The sequence below is a fragment of the Centroberyx gerrardi genome, chromosome 15 (assembly GCF_048128805.1).
Source record: "Centroberyx gerrardi isolate f3 chromosome 15, fCenGer3.hap1.cur.20231027, whole genome shotgun sequence".
Classification (NCBI taxonomy): Eukaryota; Metazoa; Chordata; class Actinopteri; order Beryciformes; family Berycidae; genus Centroberyx; species Centroberyx gerrardi.
The window spans coordinates 8,170,320-8,195,182 of NC_136011.1; the positions used below are offsets into that span (position 1 = coordinate 8,170,320).

At 41.9% G+C, this 24,863-nt stretch overlaps 2 protein-coding genes across 3 annotated transcripts; both read right to left on the reverse strand.

Annotated features, from left to right (window-relative positions):
- Nucleotides 1-27: 27 nt before the first annotated feature.
- On the reverse strand, nucleotides 28-16,012 carry inpp5f (inositol polyphosphate-5-phosphatase F). Of its 2 annotated transcripts, none has more exons than XM_071913299.2 (20): nucleotides 15,583-16,012; nucleotides 13,440-13,520; nucleotides 12,700-12,836; nucleotides 11,661-11,789; nucleotides 11,309-11,476; nucleotides 11,123-11,179; nucleotides 10,543-10,741; nucleotides 10,114-10,293; nucleotides 9,556-9,623; nucleotides 8,617-8,741; nucleotides 8,410-8,487; nucleotides 8,071-8,191; nucleotides 6,759-6,887; nucleotides 6,118-6,235; nucleotides 5,817-6,015; nucleotides 5,529-5,600; nucleotides 5,364-5,437; nucleotides 5,048-5,176; nucleotides 4,855-4,942; nucleotides 28-4,692 (listed from the first exon to the last, which is right to left on the reverse strand). In XM_071913299.2, the coding sequence occupies exons 1-20, from the start codon at nucleotides 15,677-15,679 to the stop codon at nucleotides 3,537-3,539; spliced, it is 3,405 nt and encodes a 1,134-aa protein (XP_071769400.2). In that variant the 5' UTR covers nucleotides 15,680-16,012; the 3' UTR covers nucleotides 28-3,536. The 2 variants fall into 2 exon arrangements, with proteins under 2 accessions (XP_071769400.2, XP_071769399.2); XM_071913298.2 differs by having other exon boundaries at nucleotides 11,309-11,494.
- A 2,830-nt stretch (nucleotides 16,013-18,842) lies between these two features.
- On the reverse strand, nucleotides 18,843-23,960 carry bag3 (BCL2 associated athanogene 3). Its single transcript, XM_078288801.1, has 5 exons — nucleotides 23,763-23,960; nucleotides 21,089-21,421; nucleotides 20,519-20,869; nucleotides 20,131-20,403; nucleotides 18,843-19,740 (listed from the first exon to the last, which is right to left on the reverse strand). The coding sequence occupies exons 1-5, from the start codon at nucleotides 23,958-23,960 to the stop codon at nucleotides 19,126-19,128; spliced, it is 1,770 nt and encodes a 589-aa protein (XP_078144927.1). The 3' UTR covers nucleotides 18,843-19,125.
- Between the last annotated feature and the right edge of the window lie 903 nt (nucleotides 23,961-24,863).

Consider the following 24,863-nt stretch of genomic DNA (forward strand, 5'->3'; position numbering starts at 1 on the left):
GTTATCAAGTAACACACCCAAAGAGGATAAGAATAAATAGGATATTTTAATATACAATAAAATCTGAGTACACCATGGAAAACGATGACAACAGTCAGTTGTTAAAGAAGTGAAGTACGACCACAGACATTCAGATGACATGGTGCTAATGCTGGGAAATGTGCTTAAACGCAGTGCAATCATATGCTTATCACACTTAATCATATGTTATCACATGATAACGCAAATGTCACGGTACATTATCCACAGACAGGATCCTTATGGGAAGGGAAGCCAACTACAGATAACAAATGAAGAGGTGGTTTCAAAAGCACTTGGTGTAAAAAAGAAAAGAAAAAAAAACCCTCACCCAGCAAATATCAGATCAAATGTAACGATACCAACTTTTGCATATAAAAAAAAAACAGACACCACTCCTCTAGCATTGTGGTCTACTCGCACAGGAATGTCAATAATGATTATTGTTTCTTTCAACTTCATACAGCAAATTTAGGTCAGAATGGTTTCTGCTCCAATTGAGAACTGCTCCACTGTTTGCATTCCTGAATGAAGTAAAAAAAAAAAAAAAAAAATCTACCCCTTACCCTTTGCATTAAAGCCTTGCATTTCTATTGCATTACAGCCATCATCTTAAAGCTTTGGCAGCACCAGACAATATCAGCAGGTTCAACAACTCACAGCCACCCCATTATACAATGTAGCACCCACAAAGCAGTCCTACTGTAACACAATAAGTCAGGTCAAATAAACAAATACGCTAGGCGTTATGCAGCTGGTGAGCAAGCTGAATGCAGAAAACAGGCTAAGATCACCATTACAAAAACACAAAACTTGAAAGATGACTTGTGACTCTTTATCTTGGGATATTCCAACTCGAGGCAGACCATATTATTATTTAGCATAGACACCAATATACACAACACTAGAACAAAGTGGCCCCAATCAGCTCAAGGTTCATTCTCATTTCCGTTGGGGCACAATAACAAGGCTGTGTGGGAGATATTGAATGAAAACTAGGGCTGGACGATAATTCAATATTATCGTTTATCGTCTTTCAGTGGAATCATATCGTGATGATATGAAGATATTTTAATATCGTGACACACATTTCTGCTGTCTAAACTGATGATGACAAGCAAATTTGACTTAAAAACTCTGATAAAATGAGGTATGGTAGGAATATTATTTGAAAATTTCAGTTTTGTTTGACATCACACCTAACATTACCATTCGGTTCAATGAGATGAACATTCATTTGATTATTTAACATGATTTTGCATACATGAACCATATCGTGATATATATTGACATCGAGAAAAATCCTTATGATTATCATGATATTGATTTTAACCATATCGTCCAGCCCTAATGAAAACCATTGCAAAGTCTTACTTGTGAGGCAAAACCACATTTTATGAGGTTAAAAAAACCCACTTAGTATATAGTATACCACCGTTTACAGCTGAATAGCACATAATATATCCTATAGAGACCTAAAGCGAGCACTCCTAAATACCAGCAGCAGCAGGGATGCTCTAACACAAACCCACACACACACTGTACAGAACATACACACAACCAGCACACCATTAAGATTTCTCAAAGCTGCTCATCTCCTGAGCGTTCCTTACACGATGGAGAATGTACGTGCCTGGGGATGAAATATCCCAAGATAAAGCTTGCTAACATATAGTAACCCTGAACATGATATCATACTGAATACAGTACACCAAATGTAACATGTAAGAACGGACTTAAAAAGGTAGATTTTGCCATAAATACCTGATATACATAATCCCACTTCAATTTCCTGTTAAGGCAAATATGCTTTCGATTCGGGGAGTGCATTAAGCGTCAAACAGTGTTTCTAATGTTTGGGTGGGGCTAATTGCATATACCTATATGCTACTCTCCAGTCTTTGTCAAACATGCAACGTTAATGTACAACGCTGACCGAGGACTTAGTTCAAACAAACCCTCAGAGTTAATTAGTACAACCATTAACATAATAGCAAATTCAATACACATATCTATCAAAAACGACTCCAACCAGTTCTTTTCTGGTTATTTATGGTAGTGATCACTGTATTGGGCATCCTTTTCAAAATAAAATGCTCATACCTCTTCCAACAAGTTAAGTTGCCACTCGAGCATCAATACAAAAGCCAAAGTGTACGGAGATAAACCTCCTATGTCCATAAATATATAGATATATATATATATTGATAAATGGGAAGGCTCTACTCAGGGAACAGATAGACATACAATACTCACTGTACATATCGACAACCAGTATACTCTCACTAAGTTCTTGTGTACTCATTAATTTCTATAATGGTATATTCCCTAGGTTACACTTGACAACACTGATATTACATAGGCCTAACTATGTCGTCCGGCTTGTTTTTTGACAGCTATACAAAGCGTAATATTTAACACAGAACTGTCCTTTGGAAATCACAAAAGACATTTGGTCAGATTCTACTACAACTGTTTAGAGGCTATAACGAGACCTATACCACAAATGCCAATAGGTGACCTGCACGTACGGGATCACATACAGTACTTAATAACTTGGTCTTTCAACATGCAGATGATATTAACCTGCGTTGTCAGAATCAGTTTTTACCATTAACCTCACATGCAACCATTACGGGAAATCAGTTGAAAAGAATTTCTCAAAGCCTAAAGACAGTGATATGTTTACATGCACAAAAACAATCTCAATGTGTGCCAGAATCTGAGAGTACATGGGTGTAAAACATGGGTTATATAAACCTTAATCTCTAATTATGTGTCTTAATTATTTCACTTTGGCTACTCATAATCTGAGTATCAATAAAGACTGCACTCATAAAACATTCACTGCAATAGTTAGCATATTTCTGGAGTGTTTTAGGTTTTGGATGCGTCAACACCCATTCCGAGCATGTTTGCCATCAAAATTTTCAACAATTATGACACAATCCCAAAATACCTTGAACATATTGCATTGTTAATGTTTCTAGCTACTACTGTATATCCTTTTTTTTTATCTAGCCTGCACACTTTGCAGGTATTGGAATAGATTGGTTAAGGATAACTTATGAGACATGTACATGGGAGCAACAAAAATGTTACCGTATCATCATTACTGCAGCTTCCCTAAGGGGGGAAATTATTGATGAAAAGTGATTGTTAGGAGAGGAGGCAACTGACATACTCTACTGTTAATCATCGGAGTGTGAAAGATTGAATGAAAATAGGGATACGAGCTAAATTTCCCTATAATCAAAAACTGGACCAATCTTTTAGAAATTAGGGGGAAGCATTAATTACATTATTGTGCGCATGTAAACATAGTCAGTGTCATGTTGGACTTAGGTACTGTATATTCTGTACAAGAGTCATTGTAAACATGGGTAAGTTTAACTAAGGGGCAAATTTAAGAGCGGGGTTCTTAGCCGAGTAGTGACGCTTTGTGCAAGCTTATGCTACTGCTACCGTACTGGAAGTTTCTATACATACTACTACAAAATCCTGCTACAAGGAAAGAGCTACATCTGTATGATCCTGGTCTGGCACTGTGTAAACATTGCCTTCAGCTCGCTCTCTTGGGCCTCATTGACAACATCTGGCTCTGGGCTCTTCTGTACCTTTGCCACGGCAAAGTTGATGCCTTGGGTGAGTCCTGCCTGGGTGAGGCTGGCCACCTGAACCATGGAGCTCTTGATCTTGGCAAAGGGGGACACCACTCGGCTGCCGTTGCTGTCAGCAGGCGAGGGGCCGAGGCTGCCCTCCATCTGAGAGCACAGGCTCCTCTGAGAGCCTCCTGAGACGGCCGAGCTGGGCTTCTGGACATTGAGGAGGTTAGAGCCGGAGGTAGTGGACTGGACATCTAGCTGGGACGGCCTGGGGACCTGAGGCTCCTGCTGCTGCTCTGGGCCAGGCTGCTTGTCTGAGTCTGCTGGGCCCTTAGTCTGCACAGGCACCAGGGGGTTGTGTGGGGGGACAGCAGCTAACGGCTGCTCTCCAAACACCTCGACAGGTTTGGTCTGTGCGTCCTGGATAAACTGGTGGCAGTAGGCATCGATGGGGGTTCCAAAGTCAATCAGAATGGCTTCTTCAGCCACCGAGGCAGCCCCTGGGGACTTGTCATCACTGACTTCAGGTGGGCTTTCCTGCTTACCGTCACAGCCAGTGACCCGGATGATAGAGGGGATGTTTAGCTCCACGCTACCAATAGACTGGGAGCGACTGCCCAGTCGTGGGTTTGATGCTACAATGCCACAACTGGGCAGCACATAGTCCACGTTTTCCAAGGAGCCAGAGCACGGGTGCTCTGGGTCCGAGTTGTAGGAGTCAGAGTCAGAGGAGATTTCAGAGTGCTCGTCACCGAGGTCTTTCAGGGCTCCGGAGCCTGGGTTGCTGTCCGATGTCTCCAAGCTGCTGTCCGACTTCCACAGGTTGACGTGCATAGTAGGTTTTAAGAAGTTCACCTTCACATCAGGCTTGGAGAAGTTGCCCAGCCTCCCGAGGGGCTTGAAGGGGCCGATGTTTACGTTTGTCTTTGTCTGCTTCACCTTCTGATTGAGAGAGGAGAACTTGTTGAGGAGGAAACTTTTGCCCTGTGCCAGACCAGAGCTACCATGGACCTGGTCGGTGGTTTTGGTCTGTATGCCCATTATATCCTCATGAGGTTTACTATGCCGCCTGGAAAACAGATACAGACACCTTAAGTATACCATCACCAGTTCTTGTCAGAGGTGAAAAATTGAAATGGTGCTTAAATGGATGCAAATGGTTATATGAATTCTAAAGGTTAAATTATGTGAAAGAAGCACAAATGTCAATGAAAAATGAATTACTACTCACCTCTCCAGTTTCTTTTCAACCACAAGCAGGTCTAGCCCCATGGCCTGTTTTGTTATGCGAAGCATCTCAGCTATGCATTGTAACGTGTCTGAAATATATCACACTGGGAGTTACAACCAGTGTATGCAGAGTTTAAGATCTAAAGACAATCATTTTCTAGCATTTCACAGCTTTTAAAAGAATCACATCCTACCTTTTCCATCATCCTCGGGATTTCGTGTTGCTGCTCGTAGTGTGTGGAAGTATCCACTCGTCTCTTCATTCCTGTAATGCAAGCGCATACAGCAGAACTTTGGCTTCCCAAAAAGAGTGGGTTCTGGACCTGCAAAGAATACACAGAGCATATAACTGCCATTTAGTAATGTGCTGTCTTTGCATGAATCAGAGTGAGTAGAGATATTGCTAAAAGGTTACAGTGAAACTGTTATGTACACTTTTGGGAAGTGTTGAGTGACTAAGTGAGTGTACAAGAACTCTCACTTCTCCTTTCAATGTAACTTACTCCTTACCAATTTCAATCTTTTCCAAACCGTCTAAATTGAGGCGCTGGTACTGGTTGACTTTATCTGCTTCTTCATCATAGCTGCAAGTAAGCAAATAAATGCAAACATAAGCGAACCCAAAAGAACAAACTCTAAAGAAACACTATGGCACATTAGAAAGGCTTTACTTACTAGGCAATGTAGTATGCATTATTGGACAGAAGCAGTAGCACATCCACATCTTTGTTGGTTGCATCTATGAGGCTGGTGAGAAGTAAGAGAACCATATCTTGAGTTTTCCATATATACAAAAATACTTCAGAAACTATTCAAGATAATGTTTGAATTTGGGACTGGCTGGGTCCACTAAATAATAGTACAAAAGTTGGTCAAAATGATGATGAAAACACAAATTTTACTGACAGTTATCAACATTTTGACACCACAGCATAGTATAGCTGTCTGCCTAGGACCACTAACCTCATGTCACAGTTGATGAGGGCCCAGCCCCCATGAAACTTCTCATCATCAGGGAGCAACAGCTGCATGTAGGTCTGCAGCAGGAGGCTGACCTGCTCCTGGGCTCCCCTTTGGCTCTCCTTCTCTTTCTCCTCATGCTCCTTCTCCTTACTGAAAATCGAGTACAAGTCCTCTGTCACTGGCAGGCCCATCATTAGGTCTGCAGGGAGAGGCATGAGACAGAGTCGATCAGGCTTAAAAGGCTGCTTCTTGGGACAAGATGGGCTTTGACATGTACGACTAGAATATCCATCGTCCTTACCAATGACTGCTTGTCTGTATGCGTCCCTAAAGCGGTTCAGATAGTAGCGGTTGGCTGAGTTCACGCCATCCTTCATCACACCAGCCAGTTTCCTCTCCCCCGTCCTGGTGAAATCTCCCTACAATGGATGAAACAATATTCTCATTGATGCAATGCATTTCGCTGCTCTTGATCCTTTCCAGAGGTACTTTCTTCTAACCCATGCATAATTAAGACATTAAATAGTTTGAGATGCAGTTTTAGAGTCCTTTGGAAGACAGCAATTACAATTCTGGTGATAAGACCAAATCTTGACACATGCACAAGGTAGTAATTTCCAGAGATTATCTGTCAAAAAAAGGCTCTGCTTCAATTCTCATCTTCAAAAATTAAGACTGACTTATGCTTTGGCATCCAACCCTTGGTCTTAGCAGTTTATTTTCAAGTCTAAATAACCCAGTCCATGTTCTTCATCCTGATGTATTCAGGTACTGCTAATGTGCCCTGTATATTGATGAATCCTAATGTTATCTAAGCAAGAGTGCAAATATTTCAACTATCACTCTATCGATTGTGATGAGAGAGGACATATTGTTCACTGCTGTTCCTTTGACAAAACAGTCATGCAGATGTGTGTAAGTTTGCACAGGCAATGATGTTACCTTGAGGGCAGCTGTGCCTGCGTACTGTCTGCTAATGGTGTCTCCATTGTTGGCCCACATGACCTGATAAATCCTGTAGCACTTAGGAGGTAGAGGCTGCTCTGGAGGCATCACACCCAGTTTCTTCAGCTGCAGGAAGAAGAGGGAGAGGTTTAACATGGGCCCGTTGGTGATGATGATGGTGATGGTCTCTCTTTCAGTTTACTTTGAGTCAGTGGAAATGGTCAGCTTGGATCCAGCGTCACATTTGCTTAATAAATGTAATCCAAATGGGGGAGTTGTTGAGGCTGTATTTCTAGACCAAAGGAAAGCTTTTGACACTGTCAAACACAAAATTGCCATAATTTAACTTTTCCCTTAATGCTTTATATTGTCCGAAATCCTATCTTAACAATAGAAACCACAGTGTGTTAGGGTGAACTCTGAAATGTCATCCACTCTAATCTATGATGTCGGTGTGCCCCAGGGGTCTATTCTGGGACCTTTCCTCTTCAGCATGTACATTAATGATCTACCATCAGTGTGTGTCGGATTTAATGTGCAAATGTACGCAGACGATAGTAATCTATATAAATGCAAAAAACAAAAAAAGTGCAATCTGCCTATAAACTCGCAGAGATAGTGATTCATGTTACCAAGTGGCTCAGTGACTCACACTTACACCTTAATGTGTAAAAAAAAAAAAAAAAACTCTCCTGACATATACATACATCTCTCCAACTTGAAATACCTTTGTATTATATCAGATTCTTGCTTTTAAAGATTACAAAAGATTTAACATGGTCTCAATCAGTAATTGCTTCATATGATGTTTGTTTTCATTGTTATTAAAATGGTTATTTAACATCATGCCTAGGGACAGCAGTTGAAAACTAGCTAACACACACTAACACATTCACAGTAATATTGATTAATGTGCATTGTCTCTGTAAAAATAAAACCTAATAAATAAATAACCATGTAAGAATTTGATTTTTGTGACTCATAGGACTGGCAGTGGTTTTCCCTGGGGATGCAGTTTGATTTTACAGGCACTGAGCACTCTGAATGGACACACTAATTTGTCACACTAATTTGTTGGCTGGACACTAGGAGCCTATGTTTACTTGTACCCATGTGAGTAAAGTAACACTTTGCTACTGTGTTTGATAACGAACAACATAAGCTTAGGACTGAAGGGCCATTGGTCCAGGCATCAGTTAATTCAAGAAAGCAGCAACAGCCATGGAAGACCCATGAATAATGAGTTATGCATTGTAAGTGAAAAATGTATTATCCATTGAGCTGGATCCAGGCTAGGAAAAGATCTCACCTGCTGTTCCATCACTACCCGAGCAATAGCAGCCTGGACCACATTGGTCCTGTCAAGACAATCCATGCAGTTGACCCTGAAGATGCCCTCCTGCTTGCAGATGACTCCTGCTTGATCCACCCTAACAGAGGAGGATGCACCCATTTAGGATGCATTCATGGCATTAAGATTCTCAATCCAATAATAATCAGGTTATTAAACTAACATACACTATACCCTATTAGAGGTTTATTGTTGTTCTCCAACTTGCAAAATCAATTATGCTCCAACAAATATGAGTAAGAGCTAATGTTATTAGCATTTCTGAAAGTATTACAAAATACTGCCAGTGACACTTACCAGCCCCATCTCATGTCCGTGATGATATCAGAGATGGCATCCGTCAACGTTTGCACATTCTCAAACTTCATCCCTCGGCTGAGTAACAGGAAGGATATGAAAGGGAAAAAAGGGGAAGTGAATGTACTATAGGATAGAATACTCATAGAAAAGATTATTTCTACAATAAACAGCAAGTTAAGCTGCTGAGAGAAGAGTTTATCTTACCAGTGCTCATGGAAGTCAAATGAGACGTATGTAAGGTTTGGGTTGTTGTATAGGAGGACTTGTTTCATATATGCGTCGCCAATCAGCTTCTCACGTCCACTTTGGTCTACTAAGTTAATGATGACCTGAAACATGAGAATTAACAATTGTCACTCAAGATAGTCAGTCCTCCGCTCAGTACCGTAATTTAGCCTTGTGCATATCTGAGGAGGCATGAGGCCCATGGACAGAGACAAGTCCAACACAGCCACCAGACATGTTGAAGAGCTCACAGGCGAGGCTAATGGTCAGCACAATGACAGAACCCATTCAGGCCTCCTTAAGCCTTTTCTGTGGAAACAGACTGAGATTCAACATGTTAGAGGCATGAAACCTTGAATTTGCACTTTAAATGGCACCTTCCATCCTCAAAACTACTTTGACCACATGGACCAACCAAAAGTGCTCTGAAGTTGAAGATCTCAGCTTGTTCTACCAATGAACCAATCTACCACACAAAACTGATATGTAGTATGGACAGACTTTTGAAAGCTCAAATAACATGGCCATCACTGACAAAACTACATTGCAGTTACCCCAATCCTTGTGACACATGGAAATGTGTCAAAAACTGATAATTGTGAAGGTGCTGGCAAAAAATGTCATGGAATTTAGTCTGGATGCGCTTTGGCTAGGCTTTAGTTAAAACATGTATGGTTGTGACTGGTAGTAATATGTTGCAGTGGCCTCTCACAATGGCTTATCACCACTTATGGGTGTACACATCAGGACTTCCATTTACAACATTCAAACTATATGCAAATCCAGCCAAGAGTAGCAGAAAGATGGTTGTTTAACCAAATATAACAATCCTAACACAAAGATGGATGAATACAAAACAGTTAACATCTTTGCGAAACACATACAGTATCTGACTACACTTATGGTAGCACATCTCACCTGCTTCTTGTAGAGTTTAAGTTGTTCTTCAAAGTGGGAAGCAAAGTAAGAAATGGTCTCCTTCTCTCCTGAAACATCGGAAAAGTATACATAAAGATTCTTGCTGTAGCAATGTTCCTGGCTGAAGGCAACCCATTTTGCAAGGTTTACATCATTGTTAGTTTGGAGAAAGAAGTACTGTTTCCTATATCAGCAGATAAAGAGCTAAAGAGCAACTCAAAGGCATCAGTTCACCCAAAGGTATGGCAAATTCCTGCATCTAATCTTTTGGCCCCCAAACTTTCGGTCCCCCCTAAATCATGAACAAAGACTGATGGCCGACAAGATAACAGTATTTAGTCAATTTGATAAATTATTAAACGCAGCTCACCAAATTATTTTGAACAGATATACACCTCAGAGGGAACATTGGTCCTGAATGCTCCCCTTGTGTCTTTTTTAAGATATGGCTTCAAGTGCAAGTGCCACACCTTCCCATACCCACATTTTACCCATCGAGCAACTCTTTCTATAGCGTGGCACAAGGACAGTATGGAAGATCATGTAGATCCCACTGACCTTTCTCCAAGCGCGGCCGGGGATTATAGCGGTACCCAGCCTGGCTCCAGAAGACAGGGACTGAACCGCGGGTCTGCACAAAGGACAAAGTGTGGCTGTGCACGTGGATCAACTGCTCCGTCTCCACATAGTTAGCCACATGGCCATCTGTATCCACCCCTCTGCGTTTGTACCGCATCCCTTTGGGCAAGTAGAAGGCATCGTCATTATTCAAAGATTATCAACTTGCATCATCATGCATCGCTTGAGTAGAATAAAAACACGCTGTCTTTTAAAGTAATCCAAATCCTATTGTGAATGAAATCCTATTTCGCTCTGAGAGAAAAATCAATCCTAATTCCACAATAGAACCAATATGTCTGGGCTGAGTCAGAGATCAGGTGTGACCTTTACACTCTAGGCCTAGCTGACGGTAGCTGTGCGCTGTACCTGCACGGTGGCGGCTGCGTCGGGAGATGAGGGCCACAGTGAAGCGCGGGTGGATGTCATCGACACAGGTGAGCTCCTGCGGTGGGGTCTCGGGACTGCTCCTCTCCTCATCAGAGTTCTCGTTGTAGTTCACCACCAGTTCCTCCACCTGCACAAAGCCCTGGATGATGGGCATCACCCAGAAGTCCACCTCTGGGACCTAGAGCATTCAGAAGGAGAAAAAAAAGTTTAAAACTAATGCGGTTTGATATTTTATAGAGGGAGTACTTTGCATCCATTCAATATCCAAACCAGTTAAACATGACCATTCATAACTCAGGGCTGTTATCACTTCCAGTCACAGTGTATTTTCATGTTCTCCAGATTAAGCTCTGGTAATTACCAGCCCATAAAACTGCCACGCTTACACAGCACGGCCATCTGTGCTCTTAGAGCTGACAATTGTTATCAGAAACACTATGAGAACAAACTATGTCAACAACTGTCAAAGCTTCCGGGTGGGGATTTTTTAAGATCTGAAGAAGAAAAACAACAATCAGCTGTGCAGCTCTGTGTATTTCTGTCTTGTAAAATCAGTTACCTGAAGGTCGATAAGCTCCTGGATCATGGGTTTATTCCAGAAAAAACGGTCATCCACCTTGCAGAAGATTAAAAACTAGCATGAGACAATTGTTAAGGATTTTGTGTAACATATGTATATGAATAAGGCAAGTAAAAAAACATTGTTTTTGTGTTTCTCTGTGCTCTGACACCAACAGCTCCTAACCTGTTTCCATAGGGGCAAACCGGACTTGTCTGAGTCTCCCTGACGCTGCACGGTGTTTGTCAGGTCATAGGTCATGCTGTAGTAGAAGGAGTCAGAGTCCATGAATATCTTGTATAGCTCATCAAGCAGCCGCCTCTCCAGGCGCTCCTTCTCTTTGTTTTCCTTGACCTGGAAGGCAGGGGAATACTGGATTGGGCGGGTGGATAGGAAAACGGCAGTAAATGGACAGAGAACAGAAGGAAACAATATCCTATGAGAACTTCAACGCCCTTAAAAGTGTGGAAGGTGGAAAACATGGGATGGGGTATGAAACTCTGACATACAATTTTATTAAATGTACTTCATAAATTACCTTTTTCTTGATGGGCACAGCCACATTAGATTTGATCTGACTTAAAGTTTTCATCAGGAACTTTGACTCATCAGGAGACTGGGCCAGTTTCTCTGGTTTGTCGATTCCAAAGTGATGCTTCTTGCAGAGCTGAAAAGGAAGATGATGTGATAATGTGTTAGTGATGTCTGAAAAAAAAATGTGGCCAGTTTGGTAATCACCTCACTTTTGCTTTAAATGTATTTAATCTTTTTTTAGCTTATCCAAATTCATGCTCCAGTTTTTAAATGAATGAGGTCACTGATGTCACCTGCTTCAAGTCACAACTGAAATGACATGAAATGAAATCAGCATCACCTCGAATTACTCAAAACAACTAAAAACCTATGAAACAATCTTGTGGAACGGCTAGTAACTACTGTCACTAAAACAAATCACAGCAGTTTAATACTACCCACTACATACAGTCAACAACTACAAAAACAATATAGTACACATAATCCAAAACTAATACATTGAACAATCTAACCACTACACTGAGCTACAGGATTTCTAGGCAGGAGGGAGGAGTGGAATAATCATTCTGCAGCACAAGGAGAATGACCAGCAGGATGCTATCCCTAGTAGGGACTAAAAGCATATCCAGGAATGATCATACAACTCCGATATTACTCACTTGAAAATATTCTGTCTCATCATCCATGAAGCTCCCCTGAAAGACTGAAATCTTAGCAATAATCTGATTCCTCTGAGATTATTTTGCAATAATCTCAGGTCTACATTAATTCTCCCTTTCAATGTGTGCGTGAAAATTAAATACAAGATCATGTTATAAACAATTCTAACAACAACAACAATTCATTTTGCACCATGGTCAGCCCATCTTCAGAGATGAATCATACACTGACTCATACAGGGTCTTCTTGGTTACACTGAATGACGATCTAAAATCTTCACACTGTAAACATGATGGTCAGGAAGCTGAAATGCAATGCTTAAAATTGCCTACAAGTATACGAACACTGCTTCACACGTCTCAGCACAATATTAGTATGCACACCTCTAGCTCAAGCTCCTGGGGCTCTTCTTCAGATAGAGGAATGACGGCTATCTTGGTGATCTTGTAGACTTTGTGGTTTCCAGGTAAATTGCCCACCAGTGCCTTCTGGCGGATTAGTACGAGGCCGAGAGGAAGATCTGCCAATAAGGGAAGAGGGAGGGAGAGATGCATCATGGGTGAGGAATTCCTCACATTCTGCAAGGTGTGACGAAACCAGCTGTTCAACAGCCTCCAACTATGGAGTTCTGTAAATTAGGCAACACAACACATCTGGAAAATGAAAATTTAAACCAAGTTAATCCACTTGATTTGTTAGAACACTGTAATTGTTCGTATCATTTTCTTGTGAAGAGTATAATGCTTAATTTTCAACTTCCTACCCTGAGGCCCTGGCCTACATGGTAGACACAGTGGCTGGTTTAAGTAATGATCTTCATTGTCAACTGTCCAAATCAGATTGCAGTTCAAGAAATTAACAGATTCATCATCAACAGAATCATCAGCCCACTCCTCTTCATAACTAGATTAATTTCAAAGTACTTTTACACAATTATTTCACAACTTTCCTTGTGAATGAGAAGCAGAAATAGTGCTGAACGATTGGACAGCTCAACTGTCCAGTGCACAGCGACAGAAAAAGACAGTGGTTAACATGGCTAGAATGTCTCTGTGTTGTGCAAAAGGAGAGAACCGCTGAGGGTGAAATGTTGAAAGGTTTTTCATTTTTCACTTTCACTCACCTGTGTGAAGCTGTATCTTTCCAATGACACCTTCCACTAGACCCAAACACACTGGGTTCCAAGCTAACAACAGGTCTGTTGCTGAAAAGAAAATGGAGGTGAAACTTCAGCACAGAGGTGGAGAACAGAAGAAGAGTTTAAGGGCAGATATGAGCTCACTTTGACAGAATCAGCCAAACTAGACCAGACAAAAATGACATGGTGGCACCTACAGGGCCTTATGTGCCGCTATGCATACTGAGGCCCAAGTTAACTACTGAAAAGTGTGGGCTTGTGTACCTATTCTGTCAGCAATAGCTAAAAACACACACTAAGAAGCCAGACTAAACAGCAAATGCCTCCAGAGAAGCTAGTCTTTACTGTGACTAAAGGCTATGATTACCAGGAAGTATTCTCTTTCTTAAATTAATCAGTGAAACACTCTTAACCTGTAAGACTTAGTCTAGAAATTGTGGCTGTGTCACTTGGGGTAAATGTGCTAACAACCTATGGACGGAAGGATCTCACTGAATCTGTTACAATCTTGGAGGTCCGCCATGCTCCAAGCTCATTTACATGAACAGTGCAGCTATTCAGCTCACAACAAACATAGCCTAGTGTCATACGGTTTAAAAGAACTAGCCTTTCCATTTACTAACATTTTCAAACATCCGGCCAAGCAAGGAGTCAAGTAAGGCCATGGACGAGGGTTCCAGCTTAAGTCTCAGTGACTCAAAGGAAAACTGGCAGGCTCAGCAATGATGACGAATTAAACAACATAGTGAAGAACATTAGAAAAATGTGAAGGGTGTGGAAAAGGGTGGAGACCATCTACTGTAGGCAGCCTCAGACAATGACTCTTCCTGTTTCATGAGCCAAGCACGCTATGTACAAGGGAATTGGCTGTGAGGGCCCAGCAAGGAGGGGAGTCTACATAAAAACTACTAAAATAATACCACAGCTTGGTTCAGAATGTGTAATAACATGGAAATCCTTCACTGTGTCCTAGTGTCAACAAGTGAGGAGTGGAAACCCTTTTCCAATTAAATAATGGAACAGTGGTGCAACCAAAAACCTGTTCAGGCTGGCTGCACACCCATACGACTTAAACCAACACAGAGGGTAACACGCACAGCCTTTAGGTATCTCTAGTGTGACATTTGTTTGGTTCAATGGTGAATATTACTCATGAAATATCCATGACCAACAGTGTTTCATTTCATTCCAGAGCATGACCAATTCTTTTTCATAGTTGGAAGCAGCAGCACAAGGACTCAATTCTGAGATATGATCAAAATGTAGTGCCAGCAGATGCTCCATTGACACTGAATGACAAACTGACTTTGATAACACATAAGACGTGGGTTCGAGCCTTTACTCTGAAATGTGCTACATTTTGCTGTTATCTGTTCTACAACACAAAGGTATTCAATCCAAAATCAGCTTCGGCATTGATTTGTCAGTCGCCTTTTACACCTTTTCCAGTTCACTCTCTAGAGAGCTGTGCGTCTGTGTAACATCAAAAAATGAAGGGCCTTAAAACTGTCGTGCAACGTTCAGTTAACTGAGCTGTCAAATGTCAGACATAATATGAAAGTTGAAATTCAGTAATATGCACCTTAATTTTTACCAATATTAAGAAGAACAGCCTAGCACTATGTCTGTTTTGTCTGTACAAGGACTAGCGCTAGAGAACCTAGTCTAGCCTTCAGTGTGTACTCGAAGCAAAGCAAGAACTCTGGAGTCCATGTGTGGGGTGTTGGCAAGAACAGTGACGATAGTTAGTACGATGCATTTCAAGTTCTAGGGATGACACATCTTTTCTCTAATAATTTCCGTCTAACTCTTATATATCAAACTGCACCTTTCTGTTTAGAACATAGGGATAATTTAGGGGATTACGAAATGCTAACTACGCCAATGTTTAATATATGTAACGTTACAGACAGGGCGCAATGTATGGCTGTTGCCAGATCAGATTTAATACTACCAGTGTAGTATTTTGGTTTGATGTCAACAAAGACCTAAATAATGTAAACGAACCCCTGTCAGGCATATAAATCCATAGCTTTTACTTCAATTCATAGGTTATTATGATAACTATTTGTTTCAGGTAAATGGCCGGCTCCCAGCAGAGAAAACTGACATCGAGTACGTAACTTACCAGGTCTAACGTTCATGGTCCCATCTTTTCGGCTACACCACAGAGCACGGTCGCCACTCTGGAGAATATAATCGTCTTTGGCTTGGAACAGCTCCATTTTGTCCGTTTACGTATTCCAAAATATGTAGCTAGCTGACCAAACAGCTAGGTATCGGCAGTTATCAGCCCCTACGTCTTGGAGGCTAACAAATTGTAGCTAGCCAGACAGCGACTGGCTAGCTACGGTTAGCTCGTTTCCCACAGGCTGCTGAGCTAGCTAGCTACCTAGCAAGCTAGCAACAGTAACTGAATGCTTGTCGGATGTGTTAATTCCAGTTCTAGGCATAATGACAATCAAATGCCCTTTCCATTGGCCCCTTCTCCACAGTCATGCTGGAGAGAGTAAATCAACTCCAATGAGTGAGAAAAAATCCCAGGCGCCGCTTTTTCATTCAGGACGTAACCGACTGTCAATTTCCTGCTCTAAACAATAGCACGTGACCTGGTTCTGACCCGTCATCACCGGTGCACAGGTACTGTTTTATCTACCAAATTACTCTTTAACATCAAACAGTGTTAAACAATATTTTCATTTTTTTTGTTATATCAGGATCCATTGCAATAAGGACTTTTCTATATTGTGAATGAACAGCATGTTGGTAATTTGTCAAAATCAAATTTTGTAAAAAATTGAGACAAAATTCACCATGTAACATATTTGTGAGCAGATTGAATAGTGTGATACTTTGTTGATCCCAGTAGGAATGTTACCTTTTCCCTTGCCCCCCTCCACAGGACCAGAGGTCAGAGGTCATGGTTCAGCTACTGCAGCTGGTACATTCAGTGATTTGCTCAAGGACACTTCAGCAGGGCGGATTAGGCTTGAATCCAGGCCGTCCGGTTGAGGGATGGTCTCTCTTTAATTCAATAGTTTATCTGTGGTAGCATCATTAAACATTAAATGTCATTAAATCCTACTCTTACTGGGGTGTCTGGCTCAGTGGTCGAAGGCGCTTATCATTTAACTGTGACATCCTGCGTTTGAATCCGGCCCAGGACCTTTGTCGCATGTCAATCCCCCTCTCTCTTTCCCAATGTTTCCTGTCTCTCTCCACTTTCCCACTGTGGTGGCCGAGACGTGTCGAACGAACTGCATATCCAAAACGCTTTGCAAATTCGAAAAACACAAGCGCATTAATGGAAAACACAAATGCAAAAGCCACAACACAAATGAAAAAGCCACAACACAAATGCAAAAGCCACAACATAACGGAAGTGAGCAACAACGGATGTTGACAATGAAACAGGCCTATGAAACTATTATTGCCAGCACATTGAACAACATTGCTCATTTGTGACAATCACATAGCGATAGTAATCATAGTTAGCTAGTGAACAACGTTTCACTTCTCAAACGGGCAAGAACTTTCCTCTTCCACATGTGCAGGCAATAATAGTCCGCCGGCAATAATAGTCGGCCCGTTTCATTGTCAACATCCGTTGTTGCTCACTTCCGTTGTTATGTTGTGGCTTTTGCATTTGTGTTGTGGCTTTTGCATTTGTGTTGTGGCTTTTGCATTTGTGTTGTGGCTTTTGCATTTGTGTTTTCCATTAATGCGCCTGTGTTTTTCGATTTTGCAAAGCGTTTTGGATATGCAGTTCGTTCGACATGTCTCGGCCACCGTACTTTCACCTCTCAAATAAAGGCAAAAATGCCCCCCCCCCCCCCCCCCCCTCTTTATCTGAGACACACACACACACACACACACAACCACTGACTCCACTCACACAGGAAGGAGGGAGCAAGAATCATCAGTGATGAGTTAGTGGGGCCCCAAGGAAATAAGGTTGAGAGCAAATGACCTCAGATACAGATATAATTGTTAAGCTTACCTTTGGAGGCTCTTAAGTGGAAACCTCAGCCAGCACTAGGCCTGACTCAGGGAATACTGCAGTCATCTCACAGATAATCCAAACAGCATTTCTTTTGAGAGGGAGTGAGCACTGCACAGGTTCAGTTCAATATTAGGGCTGTGCACACATTTGAGGTTGGGATGCTACCTATTGCTCAACAAAAGCTCAAGCAGGAGACAGCTGATATTGACTCTGTATAGGCCTACTACAGTACAACAAATGTTCATTTGTTGCTAAGACTTTTCTAAAAAACAAGTCTCAGCAATTGCAGAATTTGTGCCACCCATTTATGGATAAAATGGAAACCCAAATATCAGTCAAAATCAATGTCAAATACATTTTTTATTTTCAACCATACCAATGTGACTTGCTTTCAACAATGCATTAGCCTGCTACTCACAAGCTGTGATAAACACTAAGCCACAATCCATAATTTGTCAAGATGTTTTAGGTAAACATTTACCCAGAGATTTTTCTGAAGGAAAGCTCCATCTTACAGATGGCTTCTGATTTTGTTACAGCGACAACTCACCCCAAAGCACTGACAAACAATCAGAATGTAATCAGAAAGTAATTTTGAACCTTTTTAGATGACACAGATTGTGGTTCCTTGCACTTCATCCTCTGTATATGAATTGGGTAATTTCTCACTGTTGGCATTTTTAAGATTTTATGCCATTTTGTTGGCAAATATCTATTACAGATTGTGGCTTTAATAGTTATATAAGGACACTCTGACACTCTTAAACTGTGATTCTTAATTAGCAGCAAGTGCTGATTGTCTCACATCTCAAGTAAGATACATAACTCACATCCATTTCTGTCAATATACATTGATAAATGTACCAAAATTCACAAATCATTACTTAAATTTCTGGATCAAAATATATTGATATAATGTTTTGAAATAACAAGTAAACCAATACACATAGAAACACTCAAACAATATATCAATCAAAACTTGCGTAACTTAAATATTTAATATGAAGTGCTGCTGATCTTTCAGCATGATACATTTCAAGAATGGTGGCTTAAGTGCAAAGACAGCAAAATAGGTAATGCACCAAAAAGCAGCACTGAATAAACATATTCACTGTTTTCTGTGACAAAGCAGCTCCAACAAATGGCCTTGCGGCTATAAGGGGAAATGATTTTCTGTTGGCTGAGTTTTGCAGTTAGTGTAACTGCATTAAAGCCCCAACTTTTGCACTGGTGTACTAATTAGTGTTCTGACTAAATAAAGAAAAGCTTCATACAACACATGATCAAGACAAAAGGCAACTAAACATAAGATTTCTGAGGAAAATACTTGTCTTCTTCCATTTATTGATAAAGGCCTCATATTTAAACTTTATATTGACTTGAAATTGTTGTCAACACCTTGATCATGACAGTTGTCTTATTATGAAGACATTGGCACTACATAGAAGGCAGCAACATTGGCTTGAAAAACATGATTGCACTGAGCTACCATCAATTATGTGGTGAATGCCAGGAAATACCAACACTGTTAATCAACGCATGCAACTCAAAGTTCCACAAATGCTGTAGAGGGAGAGGAGGAAGAAAGCTGGCTGGAGCAGACTTGTTCACCATCAAACATACAGCAGGTTATCTTTCTCTCCTCTTGGTTATGAAGCTGTGCATTCATTATGATATCTCCTTTGCCATCTCAACATTCTCCTTGGTGATCATACTGGGCTCTCCTTTCTGCGGAAGGCTGTCACCCTCCATCGAGCATTCACTGGCAGGCCCAGATGACCGCTCCTCCAGTTGCTCCAGTTCTTCCAGTATGTTCTGAACGCGTCGGACTCCGTCCCGCCTCGCCTGCCGTACGTCTGCACGTCCCTCTGGGTCGACCGAGTCCAGCGCTAAAAGCTCTTTGGTCAGCAGCTCCTCCAGTAATAAGTATTTCTTATCATTCTTCTTCCCGTCAAAGCATTTCACCTCGTGCTCCAGTTTAGCCACTCTCTCTACTATCTGCTGGACCTTAGCCAGGCCTGGGTGACTTGGGCACTGAGCAGCTGGTTCAGCATCTACCTTTAAAGGTGGGACTGGTGGAGGAACAGCCGCCGAGTCCTGGGCCTCTGGTTTGGGAGGTATTTGGACTGTGATATTTGCGGTTTGTTGTGGCTGCTCGGGTTGTTGGGGCTGCTGGAACTGTTGCTGCAACTGTGACTGCGGTAACTGTTCAGGCAGTTGGAACTGTTGTGATGTCTGAGGTGGTGCCTGTTGAAACTGTTGTGGCTGTTGGTACTGTTGAGGATGCTGAGGCGGTGGCTGTTGGTACTGTTGAGGATGCTGAGGCGGTGGCTGTTGGTATTGTTGAGGATGCTGAGGCGGTGGTGGCTGTTGGTACTGTTGAGGATGCTGAGGCGGTGGTGGCTGTTGGTACTGTTGAGGATGCTGAGGCGGTGGTGGCTGTTGGTACTGTTGAGGATGCTGAGGCGGTGGTGGCTGTTGGTACTGTTGAGGATGCTGAGGCGGTGGCTGTTGAAACTGTTGAGGATGCTGAGGCGGTGGCTGTTGGTACTGTTGAGGATGCTGAGGCGGTGGCTGTTGAAACTGTTGAGGATGCTGAGGCGGTGGCTGTTGAAACTGTTGAGGATGCTGAGGCGGTGGCTGTTGGTACTGTTGAGGATGCGGAGGCGGTGGCTGTTGAAACTGTTGAGGATGCGGAGGCGGTGGTGGCTGTTGAAACTGTTGAGGATGCTGAGGCGGTGGCTGTTGAAACTGTTGTGGCTGTTGAAACTGTTGAGGATGCTGAGGCGGCGGCTGTTGAAACTGTTGAGGATGCTGCGGCTTTTGGCTGTCAGCTTCTGTGTGTAAAGACTGGGGGAACTGGGAGTTCTCAGGTCTGTGCTGAGTGCTTAGTAGTTCCTGTTCCACTTTCAGGGGCGTGTCTCTTGTGAGGACATGCTGCTGAGCCTGGGAAAATTAGAGGAACTCATTAAAATCTCTCACAATCTAGGTCAACACACACTGACATGAAAATCAAACTTTTTTAAATGCATAAAGAGAAATCCTACTGTTATCAGATTACCTGTGGTCTCTCTCCCAACACCTGCGCTATGATAGGAGACTGGCTTCTCACATGAGGCTGGAGGTGAATAGGAGCGGCATCACGATGCTGGGGAAGTAGAATCGGAGAAGCCTTTTCCCGGGAAGGCTGCATTGCTCCACAATGGCCAGCCCATTCCTCTGGCTGAATGCGGTGGAAGGGCTGCTGGTGCTCCGAGTACGGGACGCGTTGAGCATAGACAGTGGGATTTAACTGAGCCTGTGGTTGTGCTTGGCCTCCTCCGCCCTCATGGATCACCGGGATGGGGATGTAACCCGCCTGAAGGCCAGTGCTGCTGGGTCTTACGGGTTGGTGAAGAGGGACAGCGTGAACCTTAAAAATAACAGACCAAATCGAATCTGTGTAAATTCGTAGTGGGGTCATTCTTTTCCATTCCAAAATCAAGTTCTAACAGAAATGAGAGAAATGATTGTCCTGTACAACTATCTTGTAAAAGTGCATTTCTGCATGCGAATTACACAGTAATACAGCATGCTTAGGCAGATAATACTTTTTCTCTCTCTCTCAAAAAAGTATTCACTCAAATCTTACCTCAGCTGTTTGTGAGACAGGTGAGCAGGGCTTGCCAGGTTCAGGAGGGCAGGTGTCTGAAGGGCTATGTAATGGTGATCTGGGCCTGCAGTGGAGCCCCGGTGTGGGGGAAGGTGTCCGCCCCTCTGACCGGATGTTCTGTAAAGCTGGCTGGATGTAGGAAAAACATGGGTGCTGTTGCTGTCGGAGTTCTGCGCCCTCATGAAAGACTGGGATTGGGACGTACCCCTGGCGGAGAATGGGGTGCTTCATCTCCCTCACAAAGGTCTTCTGCGTCTCCTGAGGGCTTGGATCTGGTGGTATGTTAGGTCCGTTTTGTGACAACTGGCTGACCTGAAAGACAGTCATAGTATAGGAATATAATTTAAGATATGAAAACCACATTCATAATCTCTTAAAAAAATATAACTCAAAGATAATATCACTATTTATCTTAAAAGATTCCAGCAATACTCTAGGTACTGCTCTTTGGTAAACTTTTCAGAGAACTTTGAAGTCTGTATTTTCACTTCTGCTTACGTAATTAAGTATTTAAACACAATATTTCATTCATCATTTACAGTTAGCAAACATGCTGTCTAAAAGTAACAAAGTACTTGAGAATTTTTAAGTGAGCTGTTCTTTTACGTGGGTTAATAAAGTAACAGTACTTAACTTGGGTAAATTATTTACTCCACCTTTGAGAGATTCACATTTTACATGAGCTCCTTCCTGCACCCAACATTTCATACAAATTAACCTATGTTCCATTCAACATTCTGGTGTTTCTGTGTGGTTAAACATACTTTCTAGAAAAGTGGACATCTCAATATATATACTGTATATGACCAAATTGTCCTACCTTATCAATAGGGAATTCATGATTCAATTTTAATACTCAGTTTTAGGGGAATACAATAAACTGTCAAAACCTGAGGGGATGTTAAAAAGAAAAAAATGTTTCTGAGATAACTGAGTACTGTGATAATTAGGAAGGTCTATAGGTTATATTGTGAAATTTCCATGGGGGATGCCAAAAGTATCACCTCCTTGACTATTTGTGAAATGAAAATAACTAACATACATGAACTGTGATATCATTTCCAGTCAGAAAACTGCTGTGTTCATGCGTGACATCACACTCACAATCAGTGCGACAACATTCACCTGGCCAGATTTCCTGACTTATCCCAAACACAATAATTTGACACACCCACTAAACTAACATACCATTATATCTAATCTAATTGTGTCACACATCTCAAATAATCTCTGTGCTCCCTGGTTTGCCAAATGTTTGAAACAAAAACAATCAAGAATTTCATTTTTTTTTTGCTAATAATTGTCATGAATTATTGTTAAAATGATTTCCTCACTGCATTTCTTCTGTGCGACAATCTTCCTTGGCATGACCTACTCTTGTCAACCCTTAAAAAAAATAACTATAGTAATCCTATAATAAATTTAGAAGGATACATTACAAATATGACAGTAAAACTTCAAGTCCCTATAGGAGGTATAATATCACAGCAATATTACAGTGATACCACGGGAAATAAAAAAATAGCATTAAGTACAACAGTGTCACTGTAAACTTACCATTGGGTACTATAGACACTGTAAATATTCCCAATAGGAATATAATGATTTTTCATTAGGGGAGGTAGAAAATGATGTTGTTATGGTGAACCTCATGACGACCAGTGAGTGGTTAGTTTAACACACCTGTCAGCGACAGCCAAGGAGGGGTATAAGCAACAGGTCTATTGATAGTGCACTACTTATGTTTATGCTATATCTGACAAAAGTGGCCAAAGTTCTGTCTGTAAGTCACTGTAAAAGATACACAAGACTGCAGAACAAAAATTATATATATATGGTAGTCAGTGGCATTTTGTTTTCTAAGACAAAAGTTATGAAATAGCTGTGAACGACCCTTTGCCCTCTGCCATTTCAGTATGGGACGCTGCACTCTGCCAGCAGCATTGCACCAATTTTATCCCCTGACAGCTGTGTCTTTCCAGCAGATTCTTCGGGACACTAACTTTGGACAACAGCGAGTGTTGATCTCTCAGACGAAAGATTGCCAACTGGCAGCTCGTGAACCCCACTTCAATCCTTCAACATTATACGGGTTGACTCTGCAGTTTGTTTTCACTGCAGGGAACAAAACATGTTTTTTAATATTCATATGTTGAATATCATTTGCAGGCCAAGCAGCGTCTCTATACTCAGTAGGCCAACAGCGAACTGGACCAGCCTCAATCCTTGTAAGGGAAAAAGTTTAATATGAACATACGTCGCAGTGTGATTCGCCTAGGAAGAAACATTGTTAAAATGCCCAAAGCTCATCATAGGTAGCCTTTACATACTGCAGGGTGAGTCATCGAGCAATTATAGGCTTAGATCATGACACAGGAATATAACGGAGTTGATCACCCGTTATAATAGGCTTATGAGCTGTCGGTGAGGGGGAGGCGACGGTGCCAAAGAAGGCCTATGGTCAACAACATAAATATAAAACAGTGAAATAGCACTACGCTGTTGTTGGTTTAACGTGCTGTCAGCGTAGCAAAACAAAAATATAACCGACGTATCGACGTCGTTTCTAACGGAAAATCGTTGTAAAGAGTTACACCGCCTGGAGTGATACCGTTAACATTGACAGACCAACTTTATCCCGCCGCTCTCTTACCTTTTTCGCGTCGTGTCTCGGGTCATTCCAGGTTGTCGTGCGATTATTGTGATCCACAAAGAAAGGCCACCCGGTCTGAGGGTCAATTTTGACCTCCCAGCCGAGGGGCAGAGGGTCGTTATTGTGATTTGCCATTGCCACTATCGGCGACTGTGTCCTCATGTTGTTCATGTCGCTGGCAGGCGAGTACTGAGACATTTTATACAGGCGACGGACGCTTTAAAGATTCCTTCAAGTGACGTGGCAAAGGGGGCTGGAAGTTTCTCGAAATAGCAGGATCAATGTTGGGGGCGGAAAGTGCTGGGTACCATGGCATGGGTTCCCAAACGTCTCCTGTCAAGGACCCCCTAGGTGCACATTACACCCATGATCCCCATTTGATAAAATCATCCCAATTAAGGAACCCTGCTGTAACCGTGGAGAGAGTGATACCTCTTATCACAACAGCCATTCTCATTCATTCTCTCCTGCTAACTTCTGGTGAGTAATAATGAAATTGACACAAAAATAGAATAGAAATTTAATTAATCCTAATATTGCTGGGGACGACTTGGAGCCCCCTTAAGGACCCCTCTGGGTCCCTGAGTCCCAGGTTGAGAACCATTGTACTAGACCAGGGTATCCCAAGCTTCTTCAAATAGATGCACATTAGACCAAGGACACCCACTTGATAAGATCTTGTCCAGTCTGTGGGCAACCTGGTGTTAAAAATGACTTGGTACAGAATTACATAAGTGTCTATACTGTAGGTGGTGTGATGACTACAGTGGGGACAACGAAACCTCTGATCATGACAATTCATCCTTATCCATATTCTCATTCAGCTTACTTCTGGTAAGGGAAATAATAATAAAATTAAACTAATCCTTATTTTGCAGGCGACTCCCTGGAACCCCCTCAAGGACCTCTGTAGGTCCTCCGACCCCAGTTTGGGAACCGCTGTACCAAACAATTGATTCATCTATTTTTGGTGGATTCAAAATAAGTAGATTGATAATAACAAGGCCTTTAATGCATGGCATGTGCAGCCTAATTAGTCTTCTTCAGATCTGAGTTGGTTTTTTTCTGTAACACATTATAAACATAACTCTCAAGATTTAC